This window comes from Rhinoderma darwinii, chromosome 2 (genome assembly GCF_050947455.1).
Source record: "Rhinoderma darwinii isolate aRhiDar2 chromosome 2, aRhiDar2.hap1, whole genome shotgun sequence".
NCBI classification, from domain to species: Eukaryota; Metazoa; Chordata; class Amphibia; order Anura; family Rhinodermatidae; genus Rhinoderma; species Rhinoderma darwinii.
Genome location: NC_134688.1, coordinates 312199738 through 312218737, shown reverse-complemented (window position 1 = coordinate 312218737; position 19000 = coordinate 312199738). Strand labels below are relative to the sequence as shown.

General features: G+C 41.7%; 1 protein-coding gene across 1 annotated transcript in view; it reads left to right on the top strand.

Moving 5' to 3' along the window:
- The window catches only part of CACNA1S (calcium voltage-gated channel subunit alpha1 S), a 960893-nt gene that overhangs the window by 619695 nt on the left and 322198 nt on the right, over positions 1-19000 (top strand). Inside the window, exons 30-31 of the mRNA XM_075853532.1 lie at positions 5754-5774; positions 7460-7482. Of these exons, the coding sequence (XP_075709647.1) occupies positions 5754-5774; positions 7460-7482 (44 nt within the window). The remainder of the gene's footprint in view (positions 1-5753; positions 5775-7459; positions 7483-19000) is intronic.

The window sequence follows — 19000 nt, the reverse complement described above, 5'->3', positions numbered from 1 at the left end:
TGAAATACTCTGTGCTGCCTTAAACTCTATGGACAGGTCAGGATCCTGTTTCTTTTAAATGCTGCACTGTAGCGCAGCCTTATATAGTGGATCGAGCGGGTTCCCCAGCAGCATTTAAAAGAAACAGGATCCTGACCTGTCCACAGAGTTTAAACGGTTATTCCCAAGTTGATAAATATAGCTATGAAGCTCCCCCATGTAAAAATAAGACGTTTTCTAATTACCTGTCCGTCACCCAGCGATGTCGTTTTCCTGCGATTTTTGATTGAAGTCCAGGTCGGTCCCTCTTTGTATCTTGCGCGTTGTCTAGGTTCCCGGCCACCGCTATTTACCTTTAGCGGTGGCCGTGCATGCGTAATGACATCCTCTCCTTCCTGAGGAGAGGATGTCATTTATCTTGTGAACGCGCATCTCGGCGCATCTCGGCGCATGCGCCGTAGATGCACGGCGAGACACCAGGCGAGACACCAGGCGAGACACCAGTCGCACGGTATGTATATATATATATATATATATATATGTGTGTGTGTGTGTGTGTGTTTGTGTATGTGTGTGTTTGTGTATATATGTGTGTTTGGGTATGTGTCTTTGTCTGTTTTTGTTTTTATATGTGTGTTTGTGTATATGTGTGTGTGTTTATGTGTGTTTGTGTATATATGGGTGTGTTTGTGTATGGTTGTTTGTTTGTTTGTGTGTGCGTGTATATATGTGTGTAGGTGAGTAGAAGTATTGGTATTGTTCACATTGATAACAGTTTTTTTATGTTGTTGCAGATTTTGATGTTCCGATTGGACTACATCTTCGATTCGTTGGACTACTGCATAGATCTACGTTTTTTCAAATTTTAATAAAATGGTTAATGAGGGTTTTGTTGGGGATTTCTTATTTCAATAAAAAAGAATTGTCTTTGTGTTTTTTTTGAAACTTTATTAGTGCCTAGATAATGGCAGTTGGCTGATTGACAGCGTCCATTATTAAGGCGGTACTTAGTGTTAGCCAGTGCAGAGGGTAGCACTAACCACCCATTATTACCCCGGTACCCACCACCACCAGGGGTGCCGGGAAGAGCTTGGTACGATCCAGTACCCGACCATCTGTTGTGATGGTCGAGTACTTGGGCGGACGTAGGCTGGTATTATGAGGCTGGGAAGGGCCAAAAACAGTGGCTCAATTTAGTGTCCTTTATGATGGAATCTACAGTAGTGTGCTGACACACTATGGTCCATCTTGCCTTTTCTGATGTTATTACAGTTTTCTGCTATTCGAGTTTTCAATTTGCGGGCTGTACGTCCTACATATAACTGCCCACAGGGACACTGCAGTAAGTATATAACCCCTTTAGTATTACACGTTGTAAAATGTTTGATCTCATATTTTCTTTTATTTTCGGCATCCATAAAAAAGGTAACATTCCCCTTTCTTTTATTATACCCCACTTCTTTACAAGATTTACACTTGTTACAGGAAAAAAATCCTTTTGTAGCAATAATTGGTTTTGTAGGAGCTTTTATAAAACTATGAGTTATTTTATCCTTTATATTTGGTGCCCTACGATGTACAATACTAGGATTTTTGGGCAACATAGACCCTATAACAGGATCGTTCCTTACAATATGCCAATTCTCTCTAATAATATTTCGTATCAATGAAGAACTTGTGGAATATGTGGTAATGAACGGAACCCTTAGGGTATGTTTACACGACAGCGTCTGTAACGGCTGAAATTACGGGGATGTTTTCAGGAGGAAACATCCCTGTAATTTCAGCCGTAACGGCATGTGCAGGCACTTGAACGCCGCGTCAGTTACGGACGTAATTGGCGCTGCTATTCATTGGAGTCGATGAATAACGGCTCCAATTACGCCCCAAGAAGTGACAGGTCACTTCTTTGACGCGGTCGTCTATTTACGCTCCATCTTTTGACAGCGGCGCGTAAATATACGCCTCGTGTGAACAGACAAACGTCAGCCCATTGCTTTCAATGGGCAGATGTTTGTCAACGCTATCGAGGCGCATTTTTCGGACGTAATTCGGGGCAAAAACGCCCGAATTCCGTCCGTAATTAGTGTGTGTGAACATACCCTCAGGGTATGTGCACATGGTAGCAGGCTTTTACGTCTGAAAAGACAGACTGTTTTCAGGAGAAAACAGCTGCCTCGTTTCAGACGTAAATGCTCCTCCTCGCATTTTGCGAGGCTTCTCTGACAGCCGTAAATTTTGAGCTGCTCTTCATTGAGTTCAATGAAGAACGGCTCAAATTATGTCTGAAAGAAGTGTCCTGCACTTCTTTTGACGAGGCTGTATTTTTACGCGTCGTCGTTTGACAGCTTTCAAACGACGATGCTTAGGGTATGTTCACACGAGGGCGTCCATTACGGCTGAAATTACGGGGATGTTTCAGCCTGAAAACATCCCCGTAATTTCAGCCGTACCGGCATGTGCAGGCGCTTGAACGCCGCGTCAATTACGGCCGTAATTGGCGCTGCTATTCATTGGAGTGAATGAATAACGGCTCCAATTACGGCCAAAGAAGTGACAGGTCACTTCTTTGACGCAGGCGTCTATTTACGCGCCGTCATTTGACAGCGGCGCGTAAATATACGCCTCGTGTGAACAGACAAACGTCTGCCCATTGCTTTCAATGGGCAGATGTTTGTCAGCGCTATTGAGGCGCTATTTTCGGACGTAATTCGGGGCAAAAACGCCCGATTTACGTCCGTAAATAGGCCGTGTGAACATACCCTTAAATGACAGGTTGTCTGCACAGTACATCGGCAAACCCATTCAAATGAATGGGCAGATGTTTGCCGACGTATTGTAGCCCTATTTTCAGGCATAAAACGAGGCATAATACGCCTCGTTTACGTCTGAAAATAGGTCGTGTGAACCCAGCCTTAGGGTATGTTCACACGGCCAAATTTCAGACGTATACGAGGCGTATTTTGCCTCGTTTTACGTCTGGAAATACGTCTCAAATACGTCGTCAAACATCTGCCCATTACTTTCTATGGGTAGAACGCTGTATTGTCCACACGACGCGTAATTTTACGCGTCGTACGGCAATTACGACGCGTAAAATTACGCCTCGTAAAAAGAAGTGCAGGACACTTCTTTGGACGTTTTTGGAGCTGTTTTCTCATAGACTCCAATGAAAACAGCTCCAAAAACGGACGTAAAATACGCCGCGAAAACGGCGTGAAAACGCAGCGAGAAATGCGAGTTGGTAAAAAAACGTCTGAAAAGCAGGGTCTGTTTTCCCTTGAAAACAGCTCTGGATTTTCAGACGTTTTTGTTGACTACGTGTGAACATACCCTTAGGGCTGTCAAACGACGACGCGTAAATAACAGGTCGTCTGCACAGTACGTCGGCAAACCCATTCAAATGAATGGGCAGATGTTTGCCGACGTATTGTAGCCCTATTTTCAGACGTAAAACGAGGCATAATACGCCTCGTTTACGTCTGAAAATAGGTCGTGTGAACCCAGCCTAAATGTTTTATCATTATCATCAATTCTCTTTGTATGAGAATTATCAATTTTTTCTATGTTATCGCCAGAATGGACTGCGATTTCTTCTTTAACCTCCTACAATGCTTACCTTTTTTATGGATGCCGAAAATAAAAGAAAATATGAGATCAAACATTTTACAACGTGTAATACTAAAGGGGTTATATACTTACTGAAGTGTCCCTGTGGGCAGTTATATGTAGGACGTACAGCCCGCAAATTTAAAACACGAATAGCAGAACACTGTAATAACATCAGAAAAGGCAAGATGGACCATAGTGTGTCAGCACACTACTGTAAATGCCATCATAAAGATCCCAAGGACACCAGATTCTTCGCTATTGAAACAATTAAAAATCATTGGGGGGTTGAGGATTATATTAAAAAAAATGAGCAAGCAAGAAAGTTTTTGGATATATCAATTAAAAACGCTTCAGCCCTTAGGACTCAATTCAGACTTCGAATTGAAGTGCTTTTTATAAAAATGAGTTTTGTTTTTTTTTGTGTTTTTTTTGTTTATACAAGTACTAATTAATATTGGTGAGATATCATGGTATGTGTCTGATAGATATTCTGGTCCATATTGGTAGTTCCATGTTATGAAAATAATATATGCAAAAAATGCCTTATGTATAGTACTACTAAGAGACTTGTTCACACATAGCATTTTGACCAAGGGATCTTGTCTCAGCAGAACTCAATTGTTCTGATTAGCTGCAGCTCACTGAAGCTCTGGAGGGTTTAGAGATTGGCCACAGATCAGACTAAGTGGAAAAATAGAGAAAGAAAATATAAAACAACTGATAAAATATAAATAAAAATCAATATAATGGATATGGGATGATATGTGGAATCTAACCAATTGTAAAGGTGGTGAATAGGCTTGTTTAGCATAATATATTATTTTACTTTTTAAAGAGATTATGTATTTAAATAAAAAGAATAATATTTAGAAGTGTATATATATGTATACGATTATGATGATAAGATCAGATTATCTCTATATATTGCAGAGATCATTGGTTGTATATGTTTTTTAACCATTTTTTATGTATGTAAATTTATATGAATTTAAGGCTTCATTCAGACGAACGGGAAATACGCGCGTGCAACGCGCGTGATTTTCACGCGCGTTGCACGGACTTATATTAGTCTATGGGGCCGTGCAGACATGTGCGTGAGTTTTGCGCTGCGTTGGTCCGTTGCAAAAAACTCACGACATGTCCGTTGATTCAGCGTTTTCAACGCATCACGCACCCATTGAAGTCTTCCGTGCGAACTGCGTGATTCGCGCAACAGCTGTCAAAAGGATGAATGTAAACAGAAAAGCACCACGTGCTTTTCTGTTTACAAACATCCAAACGGAGTGTCTTTGAGAAGAGACAACCGAACCGAACTTCACCGGGTTCGGTCGAACTCGTTTTGGCCGAACCCGGCAAAAAAATATCCGGTACGCGACGTCAGGAGACAGTCACTGTCCAGGGTGCTGAAAGATTTAAACTGTTTCAGCACCCTGGACAGTGACTTCCGATCACAATATACATGAACGTGTTAAAAAAAAAAAGTTCTAACTTACCGATAACTCCCGACTTCTTCCTCCAGTCTGACCTCCCGGGATGACAATTCAGTCCAAGTGACAGCTGCAGCCAATCACAGGCCAAGCACAGCCTGCAGCGGTCACATGGACTGCCGCGTCATCCAGGGAGGTGGGGCCAGATGTCAAGAGAGTCGCGTCACCAAGGACGCGTCACCAAGGCAACGGCCGGGAAGTTCTCGGTAAGTACGAACCTCTTTTTTTTTAAACCGGTTGCTAGATATGGTGATCGGAATTCACTGTCGAGGGTGCTGAAAGAGTTACTGCCGATCAGTTAGCTCTTTCAGCACCTTGGACAGTGACGGGCGTCGGCTAGCCTCATCTCTATGATGCCGGCTACGCGAAAGTCACCCAGCCGCGCATCATACACGGATGACACACGGAGCTGGCAAGTGATTTATGCGCGCGCAAAACGCCGCGTTTTTGCGTCCGCAAAAACGCCACGTTCGTGTGAATCCAGCCTAAATGTTATGCGGCTATATAAACTTGTTAATTAGACACGTCACACATGCTCCAGAGGAAGCCGGAAGGGCGAAACCCAGGGTCGGGCGATAGTGTTTGGCGTGCCGCCTAGAAATTTTAAAGATTTTTACTTACCTTGATGTTTTTATTTCTTGTTACTTCTGTGAGTATGGATTAAACTTGGCGTAGAGCAATCTTTTTTCAGAGGGTGTTGCACTATGTGTCTTCCTTTTTCCATCTATTAGAGACATAAGATCCTTTTCCTACCAGGAGTTCTTTGAATGTGGAGAGAGACGATAAGGAGCTCGGTGGAACTACAAGGATAAGAATTACCATCCACACCCTCATTGGATTTCGGATTGTCCGCTGCATAGTCCAGAATACGTGTTTTTTTTTTATGAGGCCCATATTTAACAATAGGCCCCAAAATTTTCTGAGTTCCACTGGGTCTGTGTGGGTCCAGCTTTGAACTCTGGCATTATATGATGTGGGATTGCTGGCCATAAACTGCTCTGCATACAAATTGGTCTGCTGGACCATCGCAGAAACAAATTCCTGAGAAAAGAACAAATTAAAAAAATCGAATTCCCTGAACCCCGCTGTCTCTACTTGGATCCCTGAGGAGGCAGTAAAGTTGGGAAACTGAGGGATATAATTTACAGCGGGTACCCACATCGCCTCATTTGAATCCGGCTGCGCAGGACCAACTGCTCTTCTGCGCTACTCATCAGACTCGCTAGATGATGATGAAGATGAAATAACAAATTCCATCTCATCTTCACTTGCAGAGTCGGTGTCGGAGCATAAGGGCATGCCCCCACGTGGCGGATTTCCTCCGCAACTGTCCGCATCAATGCCGCACAGAATCTGCGTTGCAGATTCTGCGGCGGATCTGCCCAAATTGTGCAGTAAATTGATGCGGACTAGCTGCTGCGGACTGCGGGAAAAGTGCTTCCCTTCTCTGCTTCAGTGCAGGATAGAGAGAAGGGACAGCACTTTCCCTAGTGAAAGTAAACTAATTTCATACTTACCGGCCGTTGTCTTGGTGACGCGTCCCTCTTTCGGCATCCAGCCCGACCTCCCTGGATGACGCGGCAGTCCATGTGACCGCTGCAGCCTGTGATTGGCTGCAGCCGTCACTTAGACTGAAACGCCATCCTGGGAAGCCGGACTGGAGACAGAAGCAGGGAGTTCTCGGTAAGTATCAACTTCTATTTTTTTACAGGTTGCTGTATATTGGGATCGGTAGTCACTGTCCAGGGGGCAGAAACAGTTACTGCCGATCGCTTAACTCTTTCAGCACCCTGCACAGTGACTATTTACTGACGTCTCCTAGCAACGCTCCCGTAATTACGGGAGCCCCATTGACTTCCTCAGTCTGGCTGTAGACCTAGAAATACATAGGTCCAGCCAGAATGAAGAAATGTCATGTCAAAAAAGCAAGACGCATCCGCACCACACATAACATGTGCATGACAGCTGCGGACTTCATTGCAGAATTTAGAATCTCCATTGAAGTCAATGGAGAAATTCCGCCATGAGTCCGCAACCAGTCCGCCACTGGTCCGCAACAGACAGAGCATGCTGCGGACACCAAATTCCGCTCCGCAGCCTATGCTCCGCAGCGGAATTTTACGCATCGTCTAAACGAACACTGCTAAATAGAAGTGGAAGTCAATGGAGAAACGTCTCCGCTGCGGATTAACGCTGCGGAGCGTCCGCAGCGGAATTCAAGTGCAATTCCGCTACATGGGGCTTTAGCCTTACATGGCATATGCCTCCTCTGGACTATAAAATCTCTGGCCCATATTGGTATGGTACAGTATATAATAACTAATAAAACTCCCTAAAACAATATAACTAAAAAGTGATCCCCAAAAATACAGGAGCGGGAGGGAGCACACTGTATAGGTCACAGGTGGTGACAAGACACAGAGGTCAGGTAATGAGCCTATACAAAGTAGCGCTACCCCTAACAAGACTCCCTTCAATTGCTAAATAACTGTTACATTTTTTTATGTTTTTTTTTTGTTTTTTTTTAACAAGAAAACTAAACTCCCTAAAAATTCAGGAAAGGATGGAGTAAGGAGGGACAGAAGACTGCAAGTAAATGGTCAGCAGGTGACGGACGTCATCAGGTAAGCAGGATTACCAGGTGACAGAAGCTGGGGTTAGGGGTCTGTATAGGGTAAAATTGGGGAACTTTTTAAATAAAATTGACAGGGACACTGACAGGGACTTCAGATCTAACAGGGACCATAGATCTGATTGGGTCCTTCACGGATCGGACAGGGTCCTTCATACTAGGCAGGGATCAGCTGAAAGGCATGGAGGGTGAGTATAGAGGAGTTATTTTTGTATTTTTAACAGTTTTTTCTGTCAGAAACACTCTGACACTGACAGTACAGTACACTACACTACACTGATGACCGGCTCTGAGAAGATCTGACACGCAATGAGCTTCTCAGAGCCGGGAAACGGCACTGTGTCGTCATTGACAGCTGTGATTGGTCTGTCACATTTGACTGACCAACCACAGCGATTGACGACACGGGGCCACTATGATAGGCTCCGAGCCGGGTAACTGTGATTGTTAGCTATCACGGACAGCAACAATCATTGTGATGTCACCATGTCAAGTGACATGGTGACAGTTTGAATGCAGGGCATTACTGTACGCCATTTTGCGGGAAGGCACCGCTAAAAAGGACGTTCAGTAACGCCGATTTGTGGGAAGGGGTTAAAGACCTCAAGAGGCTGACCAGCAGAATGTCAATATGAGAAAGAAGCTGACTGACCAAGAGGACAGGAATAGAAGATCAAATATCTGATTGGTGGGAGTCCCAGAAGGCGTGGAAGGTCCAGATTTTACAGCCTTTGTGGAAAAAAATCAATCGTGACTACAGTGAGTGCTGAGAAATGATCCAAAATTGTTCAACAACTGCCTGGTAATAGGCCACGTTCAATTATAGCAAAAATGTTAATTCCCAAAGATTGGGATGCTATTTTTTGCAAAACAGGAATCTTTGCAGTTCGTGGAAATTGACAGTTTAAAAAATTATGCTCTTTGCAGCTTATTCTGTTGCAACTCAGAAGGGAGAAAGGAGTAGTCCCTTGTGGAAATTGATCAAGGAATGTGGATTGTGGGATATTTGGCGGTTGCATAACCCGAATACTCAGGCCTTTTCCTGCTTTAATAAGTCACATAGGATAGATGTGGTCTTGGGTAACTAATTGACAAAATATGAAAGGATTAGTGTTACTCATGAAAACCAGCTCTGTTTCAGGCTGTTCTGGTGAGGCTGGCTAAGAAAGATAATGAAACGGCACGGAGAGATTATAAAATTAATCCACATTGGCTATCGGTGGCTAAAAAAGATAAAGTGAAGTCTGAAATGACTGGGGGTTTTTTAGACGCAGACTCGGCAGGGCTGGACATGACATGGGACACAGCAAATTCATTCAAAAGGGGTCTTTTTTAGCCAAATTTATTACCTTAAAAAAAGGCTTTATGCAAAGGGAGCAACAACCGGAAAAGCAAGTTAAGGACATCGAGAATGCTTTTATTGTGGGAAGAACTTCAGAACAGGGGAAGTCTTGGCTAACAGCAGCTCTAAACTATAACAATTATTTACTTGAAAACATGGAGGAAAATAAGCCTTTCTTGGCTCTGCTAGGTATTGGTAGGTCAATTTACCTGGTTTACAGCAGTTCCAGGTGTTCGGGATAAAAAGGGGATGATACACAGTGAAATCAATTCTAAATGCCTTTGTGGGGTTCTATAAGAAAACATACTCTGTAGGGGGAGATTCCATGGGTATTGATTTGGATAAATAGCTGGATGAAATCTCTTTCCCCAAGTTAAGTAGGGATCAGCAATAAGTTTTAGCTCTTGCAATAACAATCAAAGAGATTGAAAGTGCATTGGGTACCATGCCCGGAAGGTAAAGCTCCAGGCCCTGGTGGACTATATAAAGGGAAGCTATTGGATGTTTAGAACTATTCATTTACCCAAAATAGATTGCCATTGTCAATAGAGGAGGCAACAATTGTCAGGATTCCAAAAGCTGATAAGGATGTTTAAGATCCTGTGTCATACTGCCCAATTTATTTGCTTAATAACGATATTAAAATCTTAGCATAGGTTCTGGCGACTCGTTTGGGCGGAATAATTACTACCCTTGTGCATGAGGATCAATGCAGTTTTATGCTGCATGTCAACTACTTATAATATACACAAAGTGTTTGCTAACATGCAATGGCCGGGGGAGGGTTGCCTCCGCTACATATTGTCATTAGATCCAGTTAAAACATTTGACAGTGTGGAGTGGAGGTATCTATGGGTATATTTAGAAAGGTTTGGATTTGGGGCGGTCTTATGTTTGATGGCTAAAAATTCTATATATGCAACCAAGGGCTAAAATAATGGTAAATGGTTTGATGTCGGAATATTTTCAGCTGCAGAGGGGTCTTTGCACTCGTGATCAAATCATTGGCGATTAGGATTAGGAGTGTCCTCAAGATAGCAGGATTTAGAGTGAGGGGGGAGAGAGGATAAAATCTCGCTATATGCTGATGATCTATTGATCTATTTGGGGGACACAGGTTCTATATTTGAACACACATCGTTGATTGAGTAGTTTAGTGGCTTTTCTGGTATACCTGTTTATTGGCAGAAGTCAGCAAGATAGGGAAGTGAGGAAACAGGGCAATGTACTAAATGTCCTTCCACATTGTGGTAGTTTTAATGAATTGTGGTGTCCCAGGATCCAGGGGAGTATATGGACTTAAACTTTGAGCCTCTGATAGCGAAGTTTCGTTCTAAAATAACCGTATGATATAGAATGCCCTTTTCCAGGGCAGATGAGATTGCTATAAATAAGATGTTCATTCTTTCTCGTCTCCTGTATATTTTGACAAACACTCCTGTGTCTATAGGCAACAAAGCCTTTAAAGTTATAGAAATAATTTTTTAATGTTTTAATTTGGGGGGGCAGAAATGTAAGGATGAAGTTATCAATGTTTACTAGGTCGAAGGAAATGGGGGGCTTAGCTGTACTGAACATGAAGTTGTACTACGTAGTATCGCATTTGGCTCTGTTTATGAAATGGGAACAATTAGATTTTATTAAGTCACTAGTTAGTAATAGCTATGGTCCTCTGCCTAATGTTTTCACTTTGTTGGAGTCTGGGCAGTTAAATGATGTCAGCTGGATCGAGCTGTTACTGATCACATCTAAATTCATAACTTAGATGTGATGGATAACAGGTGGACCCACTGACAGTGAAGCCGTCAGTCCCACGGACCTGATGGATTCAGGTCTAAGCGCTAGATACAGCTGCTCTGTATGCAGGATAATAAAAAGCTGTATCTCATAAGTTAAAATTAATTTTTAATAAAAAGTCAATAGAAAGTTACACCACACACACTGATAGACTATATACAGTACCGTTCAAAAGTTTGGGGTCACCCAAACAATTTTGTGTTTTCCATGAAAACTCACAGTTATATTTGAGTTGCAAAATGACTAGAAAATATAGTCAAGACATTGACAAGGTTAGAAATAATGATTTTTATTTGAAATAATAATTTTCTCCTTCAAACTTTGCTTTCGTCAAAGAATGCTCCATTTGCAGCAATTACAGCATTGCAGACTTTTGGCATTCTAGCTGTTAATTTGCTGAGGTAATCGGGGGAAATTTCACCCCATGCTTCCAGAAGGCCCTCCCACAAGTTGGATTGGCTTGATGGGCACTTCTTGCGTACCATACGGTCAATCTGCTCCCACAACAGCTCTATGGGGTTGAGATCTGGTGACTGCGCTGGCCACACCACTACAGATAGAATACCAGCTGCCTGCTTCTTCCCTAAATAGTTCTTGCATAATTTGGAGGTGTGCTTTGGGTCATTGTCCTGTTGTAGGATGAAATTGGCTCCAATCTAGCACTGTCCACAGGGTATGGCATGGCGTTGCAAAATGGAGTGATAGCCTTCCTTATTCAAAATCCCTTTTACCTTGTACAAATCTCCCACTTTACCAGCACCAAAGCAACCCCAGACCATCACATTACCTCCACCATGCTTGACAGATGGCGTCAGGCACTCTTCCAGCATCTTTTCAGTTGTTCTGCGTCTCACAAATGTTCTTCTGTGTGATCCAAACACCTCAAACTTCGATTCGTCTGTCCATAACACTTTTTTCCAATCTTCCTCTGTCCAATGTCTGTGTGCTTTTGCCTCTTCACTGTAGATGTTGACACTGGCGTTTTGCGGGTACTATTTAATGAAGCTGCCAGTTGAGGACCTGCGAGGCGTCTATTTCTCAAACTAGAGACTCTAATGTACTTGTCTTGTTGGTCAGTTGTGCAGCGAGGCCTCCCACTTCTCTTTCTACTCTGGTTAGAGCCTGTTTGTGCTGTCCTCTGAAGGGAGTAGTACACACCGTTGTAGGAAATCTTCAGTTTCTTGGCAATTTCTCGCATGGAATAGCCTTCATTTCTAAGAACAAGAATAGACTGTCGAGTTTCACATTAAAGCTCTCTTTTTCGAGCCATTTGGAGAGTTTAATCGAACCCACAAATGTAATGCTCCAGATTCTCAACTAGCTCAAAGGAAGGTCAGTTTTATAGCTGCTCTAAACAGCAAAACTGTGCTTTTCTTTAAAAAATAAGGACATTTCTAAGTGACTCTAAACTTTTGAACGGTAGTGTATATAAAATAAAATATTTCAAAGGTGTACATAGCCTTTAAGAAAGAGATTGGGGAATTTAGGGAATTAGCATTTAGGTAAATACAAGTTAAATCTGTTATGAAGAGTAATGTTGGTTCAGGATACTTAGCAACGACTTATAAAGAGTTTGTAAACTTGTTGACCAGCTGGAAAGGGAGAAATCATCTGATATCGTTGCTCTATTCTAGATTAAATGTGATAATAAATAAAGAGATTGAGTTCAAAAGTAGATCTAAATGGGAAAAAAAGAATCTGGCGTGATATCAAATTCAGAGTGGGAACACATATGCAACAATGTTTAATGAATAACTCCCCAACAATTCACATAGGGTGACACAATTTTTGATACTCCATAGGATCTATTACAAACCTAGTTGGTTATAAAAATAAAATTAAGATCTTCTGCTGATCGTCCAAGATGCTCTATGTTGGATAAAGATATCACACACTTGTCAAGGCGGCGATTAAAGCTGCAGCCGTTCTGGAAGACCCGATGGAAACAATTGGGGAGATATACAGATGTACGATAAATTCCTCAATTAAATCTTGTATCTTGGGAAGCATCATTAACCTCTTCCCGTGCCACAACGCAGCTATACGTCCTGGCGAGGGGTTACTTCCCGCACCAGGACATACAGTTACTGCGCGGTTCATACTGTCCTAACGGACAGTGTCTGGGAACCGGGAGGTCATATGTCCCCTACAGCTAACACTCCACTGTTGCCAAAAACAACAAAAAAAAATTCAGAATTTCTTGTTTTTGGTCACCTTGCTTGTCAAAAAATGGAAAAAAAAGTGATAAAAAACAAAACAAAAAAAAAACGCATGTACCCCAAAATGGTACCAATGAAAACTACAGATTGTCCCGCAACAAATAAGACCCCACACAGCTCCATTGGAGAAAAAATAAAAAAGTTCTGTCGACGCAAAATGTGCAGTGTTCCAAAAGCTTATAAGATTGTGCACCATTTATCAGTGCGACACTGGCCACAAAACCGCAAATTATTAATTTATTTACCTCATTATTATACCCTTTTATTATAGGTGTATATTAGGGTGTTTAATCAAATTATGAAACCAATGTTTAAGATCTTGACCATCTAAAGCTACCTTCAATATAAACTAATATTCCGCAACGACTTACATGTGGAAGCGCTGCTCCTGGAAAGAGAGCGCTACCTGTATCCTGTCAGACGCTGCTGGGTGAAATCCCTAACAGCGTTCACCGAGCCAGCAGGTCGATAAACACAGGCTGTTCAGCCAGAATATCACACCGTGCTGCTATCTACTACCTTTCCCGTATTAAAGGGAACCTGTCACCAGCATTTCACCTATTAAACCGACTATACCAGGTGGTAGTGGGTGAAAAATCATTTCTATATAACCTATAATTATCTTCTTAGTTGGCTCTGTAGCTTTAGTATTTAGCTTTTTAGTGTTCCCACACCGTATGCTAATGAGCAGAAAAGAGTCAGATCTTCATTTGAAAAGAGTCAAATCTTCGTTTGGAAAGAGTCATATCTTCATTCCTCAAGTCTTTCCGAGTTTACCGGCCTCCTTACTTTTGATTGACAGCTCCTCGCCTTCCCCCAGCACACAAAATCCTGCCCTTGTGCATTGATGTCCTCTTTTGGTGTGTGCACACAAAGGGACACCCATAATTACGATAAAAGGCGCAAAACGTTTGCAGACCGATATTTACAGTCGGAAGAGGAGTTTAGGAGCGGGGATAACGGCAATGAACTTTTTATAGCAGCGGCCAGTGAGGGAGAAGTAAAGTTCAATAGGTGAAATGCTGGTGACAGGTTCCCTTTAACGGTGAAAACAGACAAGCACCTAACAAATAGGGCACTTTACATAGTGCACTTCTAATTTCTATTTTCAAATCGATAATTGCATCACTGCTGACCCTGCTAGTGAGGATCAGCGATGTATGCTATTTGCTAATCAGACGCTGCTGGGTGAAATCCCTGACAGCGTTCACTGAGCTAGCAGATTGATATATACAGGCTGATTAACTTGAATATCACTCCGTGCTGCTGTCTACTATCTCTCCCGTGTCAACGGTGAGAATTGACAGCAAGCACCAGACTAATAGGGCACTATACATAGTGCAAATTTAGTTTCACTGACAGCGAGCACTCATTAATCAGTGCTCTCCGTTTAGTGCATATTCACACAGGCTACCGCATCGCTGCTGGTCTTAAAAGAAGTGGTCAATGTTATATAACGATACAATGAAGACTCCTGAACTATATCTATAACAGACTGACACAGAGCTTTATCAGCAACTAAAAATTTGAAAATTAAAAAATTAAAATCTCAGTACAATACCTTATTGTGCCTCGGTCCATTGTATCTTGTATTTACACTAAAAGAAATAAAACAGTGTTTATTTATTACAGCAAATGCTGATACACTCAGTGCATATAAGAGAACTCTAATGAACTGACACACTGTCTATCAACTAACAGCTAATACTGATACATTCAGTGCACATAAGAGAACTCTTAGAAATTGACACAATGGCTATTAACTAACAGAAATTACTGATACACTCAGTGTACATAAGAGAATTCTAAGGGCATGGCCCCACGTGGCGTATTTCTTCCGCAACTGTCCGCATCAATGCCGCACAGAATCTGCGTTGCAGATTCTGTTGCGAATCTGCCCAGAATGTGCAGTAAATTGATGCGGACTAGACGTTGCGTATTGAGGTGAAAGTACTTCCCTTCTCTCTATCAGTGCAGGATAGAGAGAAGGGACAGCACTTTCCCTAGTGAAAGTAAAAGAAATTCATACTTACCGGCCGTTGTCTTGGTGACGCGTCCCTCTTTCGGCATCCAGCCCGACCTCCCTGGATGACGCGGCATTCCATGTGACCGCTGCAGCCTGTGATTGGCTGCAGCCGTCACTTGGACTGAAACGTCATCCTGGGAGGCCGGACTGGAGGAAGAAGCAGGGAGTTCTCGGTAAGTATGAACTTCTATTTTTTTTACAGGTTGCTGTATATTGTGATCGGTAGTCACTGTCCAGGGTGCAGAAACAGTTACTGCCGATCGCTTAACTCTTGCAGCACCATGGACAGTGACTATTTACTGACGTCGCCTAGCAACACTCCCGTAATTACGGGTGCACACACGTAGTCACCCGTAATTATGGGTGCACACACGTAGTCACCCGTAATTATGGGAGCCCCATTGACTTCCTCAGTCTGGCTGTAGACCTAGAAATACACATAGGTCCAGCCAGAATGAAGAAATGTCATGTTAAAAATCCAATACGCTCCGCAGCACACATAACCATGTACATGACATCTGCGGACTTCATTGCAGAATTTAGAATCTCCATTGAAGTCAATGGAGAACTTCCACAATGAGTCCGCAACCAGTCCGCCACAGGTCCGCAACATCCATTGTATGCTGCGGACACCAAATTCTGCACCGCAGCCTATGCTCCGCAGCGGAATTTTCCGCATCGTCTAAACGAACCCTACTAAAAAGAAGTGGAAGGCAATGGAGAAACGGGTCCGCTGCGGATTAGCGCTGCGGAGTGTCCGCAGCGGAATTCCAGAGCAATTCCGCCACGTGGGGCTTTGCCCTAAGAAATTGCAACAGTGCTCACTAACTTACAGCCAATGCTGATCTATTCAGTGCACAGGATATATCATATTTAGAATATAGATCACTATACCACTGTTATCAGATCTTTACTCAGCTTACCACAGAGCAATTAAATAAGCTCAACTGAAAAAAAATATTATATTAAGTTTGGCAAAATAAAAGGTTAATTTTGTTGTTATATGATAGTAGCAATTGATGATAAATTATAAATAAGGCAAATTTTGCTCTCTAGGTGCAAGACAAGGGGTCATCTGCACCATAATAAATTCTGACCTACATTGGACAATTGTAAAAATTTCTCAAATATTTTTAATTAAATATGTTAATAAAGTTTATTATTTTTCACTACTTTTAATTTCCACTAGGAACCACAATTCTTATCCCTTCTCCCTATTTCCCTATTAAAAATTAGTACAAACTGGTGGTATACACCTTGTGGTTCCTAAAACTCACTCTATATAATATATAAAAAAAGTGAGGGTATTAGCAAAATTCCTATCTCTGACCCTTTTATTATACCCTGATGTTATCAGCACCGCTTACGTACAGTATGTCCCCACATTATAAACTGAAATACCAGTAAAAAACACACAGAACAACTACCAAGCTAAATCTCCGCTCCAAAAGCCAAATGGCGCTCCCTCCCTCCTGGACCCTACAGCATGCCCAAACAGCAGTTTACGCCCACACATATTGCATCGCCATACCCGAGAGAACCCGCTTAAAATTTTATGAGGTATTTTTCTTCAGTGGCACAAACTGGGCACACCATATTATGCACGAACACGGCATATCAATGGAAAATTGAAATTTGCACTTTGCATGATCCGCTTCACATTAACCCCTTCGCACACCATGACATAATAGCATGTCGTGGTGCAGGGGGTGATGTATGGAGCGAGCTCACATGCGGAGCCCACTCCATATGCTGCGGGTGTCAGCTGTGTATTACAGCTGACAGCTGGGACTAACGGACAGGAACAGCGATCGCGCTTACAAAAGCCTGTAAAAATTACAATATACTGCAATACATTTGTATGAGCGATCGAATGATCGCTGGTTGAAGTCCCCTATAGGGGACTAATAAAATGTGTAAAAAAAAAAGTTAAAGTAGTGAAAAAAATTATATATATAAGTAAAAAAAAAAACATTGCTGCATCCATAAAAGTCCGTACTATTACAATCTATCATTATTTAGAGAATTTAAAAATAAGCCCTAACACCTATCAATCACCAAAAAATGTAAAAAAAAGTTATGGCTCTCAAAATGTGGTGAAACTATTTTTTTTTGTATTTTTAAAAAATAGATATTTCTTTGTAAAAGTTGTAAAATAGAAAAAAAACTATACAAATTTGGTATCTGTAATCGTACTGAGCCGCAGAATAAAGTCAAGTTGTAATTTTTACCGCACGGTGAAAGCCATAAAACTAAAACCCAAAAAGCAAATGGAGGAACCTGTTCTTTTTTTATATTTCAGCACACACATTTTTTTTCCCCTTTTCCAGTACATTATATGGTATTTTAAATGATGTCAATAGAAGCTACAACTCCTCCCGCAAAAAAAAAGCTCTCGTACCACTCTAGTGATGGAAAAAATAAAAAAGTTATGGCTCTTGAAATGCGGGGAGTGAAAAACGAAAATGAAAAAGCAAAAAATGGATCAGTCCTGAAAGGGTTAATTAATTTCTAATAAAATAAAAACATTTATGACCACCTGTGGGGTATTGCCATACTCAGAAGAAATTGCTTTACAAATGTTGGTGTGCTTTTTCTCCTTTATCCCTTGAAAATGAAAACTTCAACATTCACTTTGGAAATGCGACATGATACCCGAAAACCATTCCAGCTAAATGTGAGCTCCTTCCCTTCTAAGCCTAGTCATGTGTCCAAACAAATGCTTATTACCTCATATGGGGTATTGCCATAATCGGAAGAAATTGCTTTTGAAAATGTTGGGGTTCTTTTTTTCCTTTACTCCTTGTAAAATTAAAAATGTCAGTCTTTTCAGAAAAAAATATTGATTTTCATTTTTACAGACTAATTCCACTAAATTCTAAATGCAGTCAAAATGCTAACTATATCCCTAGATAAATTCCTTGAGGGGTGTAGTTTCAAAGATGAGTTAACTTATTTTGGCACCACAAGACCTCTTCAAACCTGACATGGTGCCAAAAATATATTCTAAAAAAAAAAGAGGCCCCAAAATCTACTAGATTCTCCTTTGCTTCTGAGGCCTGTGTTTCAGTCGATCAGCACACTCGGGCCACATGTGGGATATTTCTAAAAACGAAAGAATCTGGGCATTGAATATTGAGTTTCATTTCTACTCGGGTAAAACCTTCTGCGGTACAAATTAAAATGTATTACAAATGAATTTCGGCCAAAAAAAATTAATTTGTAAATTTCGCCTGTACTTTGCTTTAATTCCTATGAAACGCCTAAAGGATTGAGAATCTTTCTGAATGCTGTTTTGAATACTGTGAGGGGTGCAGTTTTTAAAATAGGGTGATTTATGGGGACTTCCTAATATATAAGGCCCGCAAAACCACTTCAGAACTAAACTGGTCCATAAAAAAAATAGGTTTTGTAAATTGTCTTGAAAATGTGAGAAATTGCTACTATATTTCTAAGCCTTGTAACGTCCTGGAAAAAGAGAAGGATGTCCAAAAAGCTATGCAAATATAAAGTAGACAAGTCACCAAAGGCCAGTAGACTATTTTTTAAGCCAGAAACACTGCTGGGAACCATCATCATGGTGGCATAGAAGTCAATGCACGATACCGTCTTATCCTGTGATGGTACCCCATTTATTATTTGAGGAATGTAAAAGTGATAGCCATCCTGGCAATTCCAGAAAACCAATGGATACTGCAGGGCATCATAGGACCTGTGAAATTCTATTATCCTTTGCAGCATATCGCACCTGGTCAGTCTAGAGACTGGCTTGGATCTGCTGCGGAGCCTCTGCTGCTCGACTGTCTTGCTGAGACTGTAGTCGTGCCTCAGTCTGCTGGGGAGTTACAGCAGCTTGCTGTTGGCTGTGATGCATCTTGACAGCCTGGAGACGGGCTTGGATCTGCT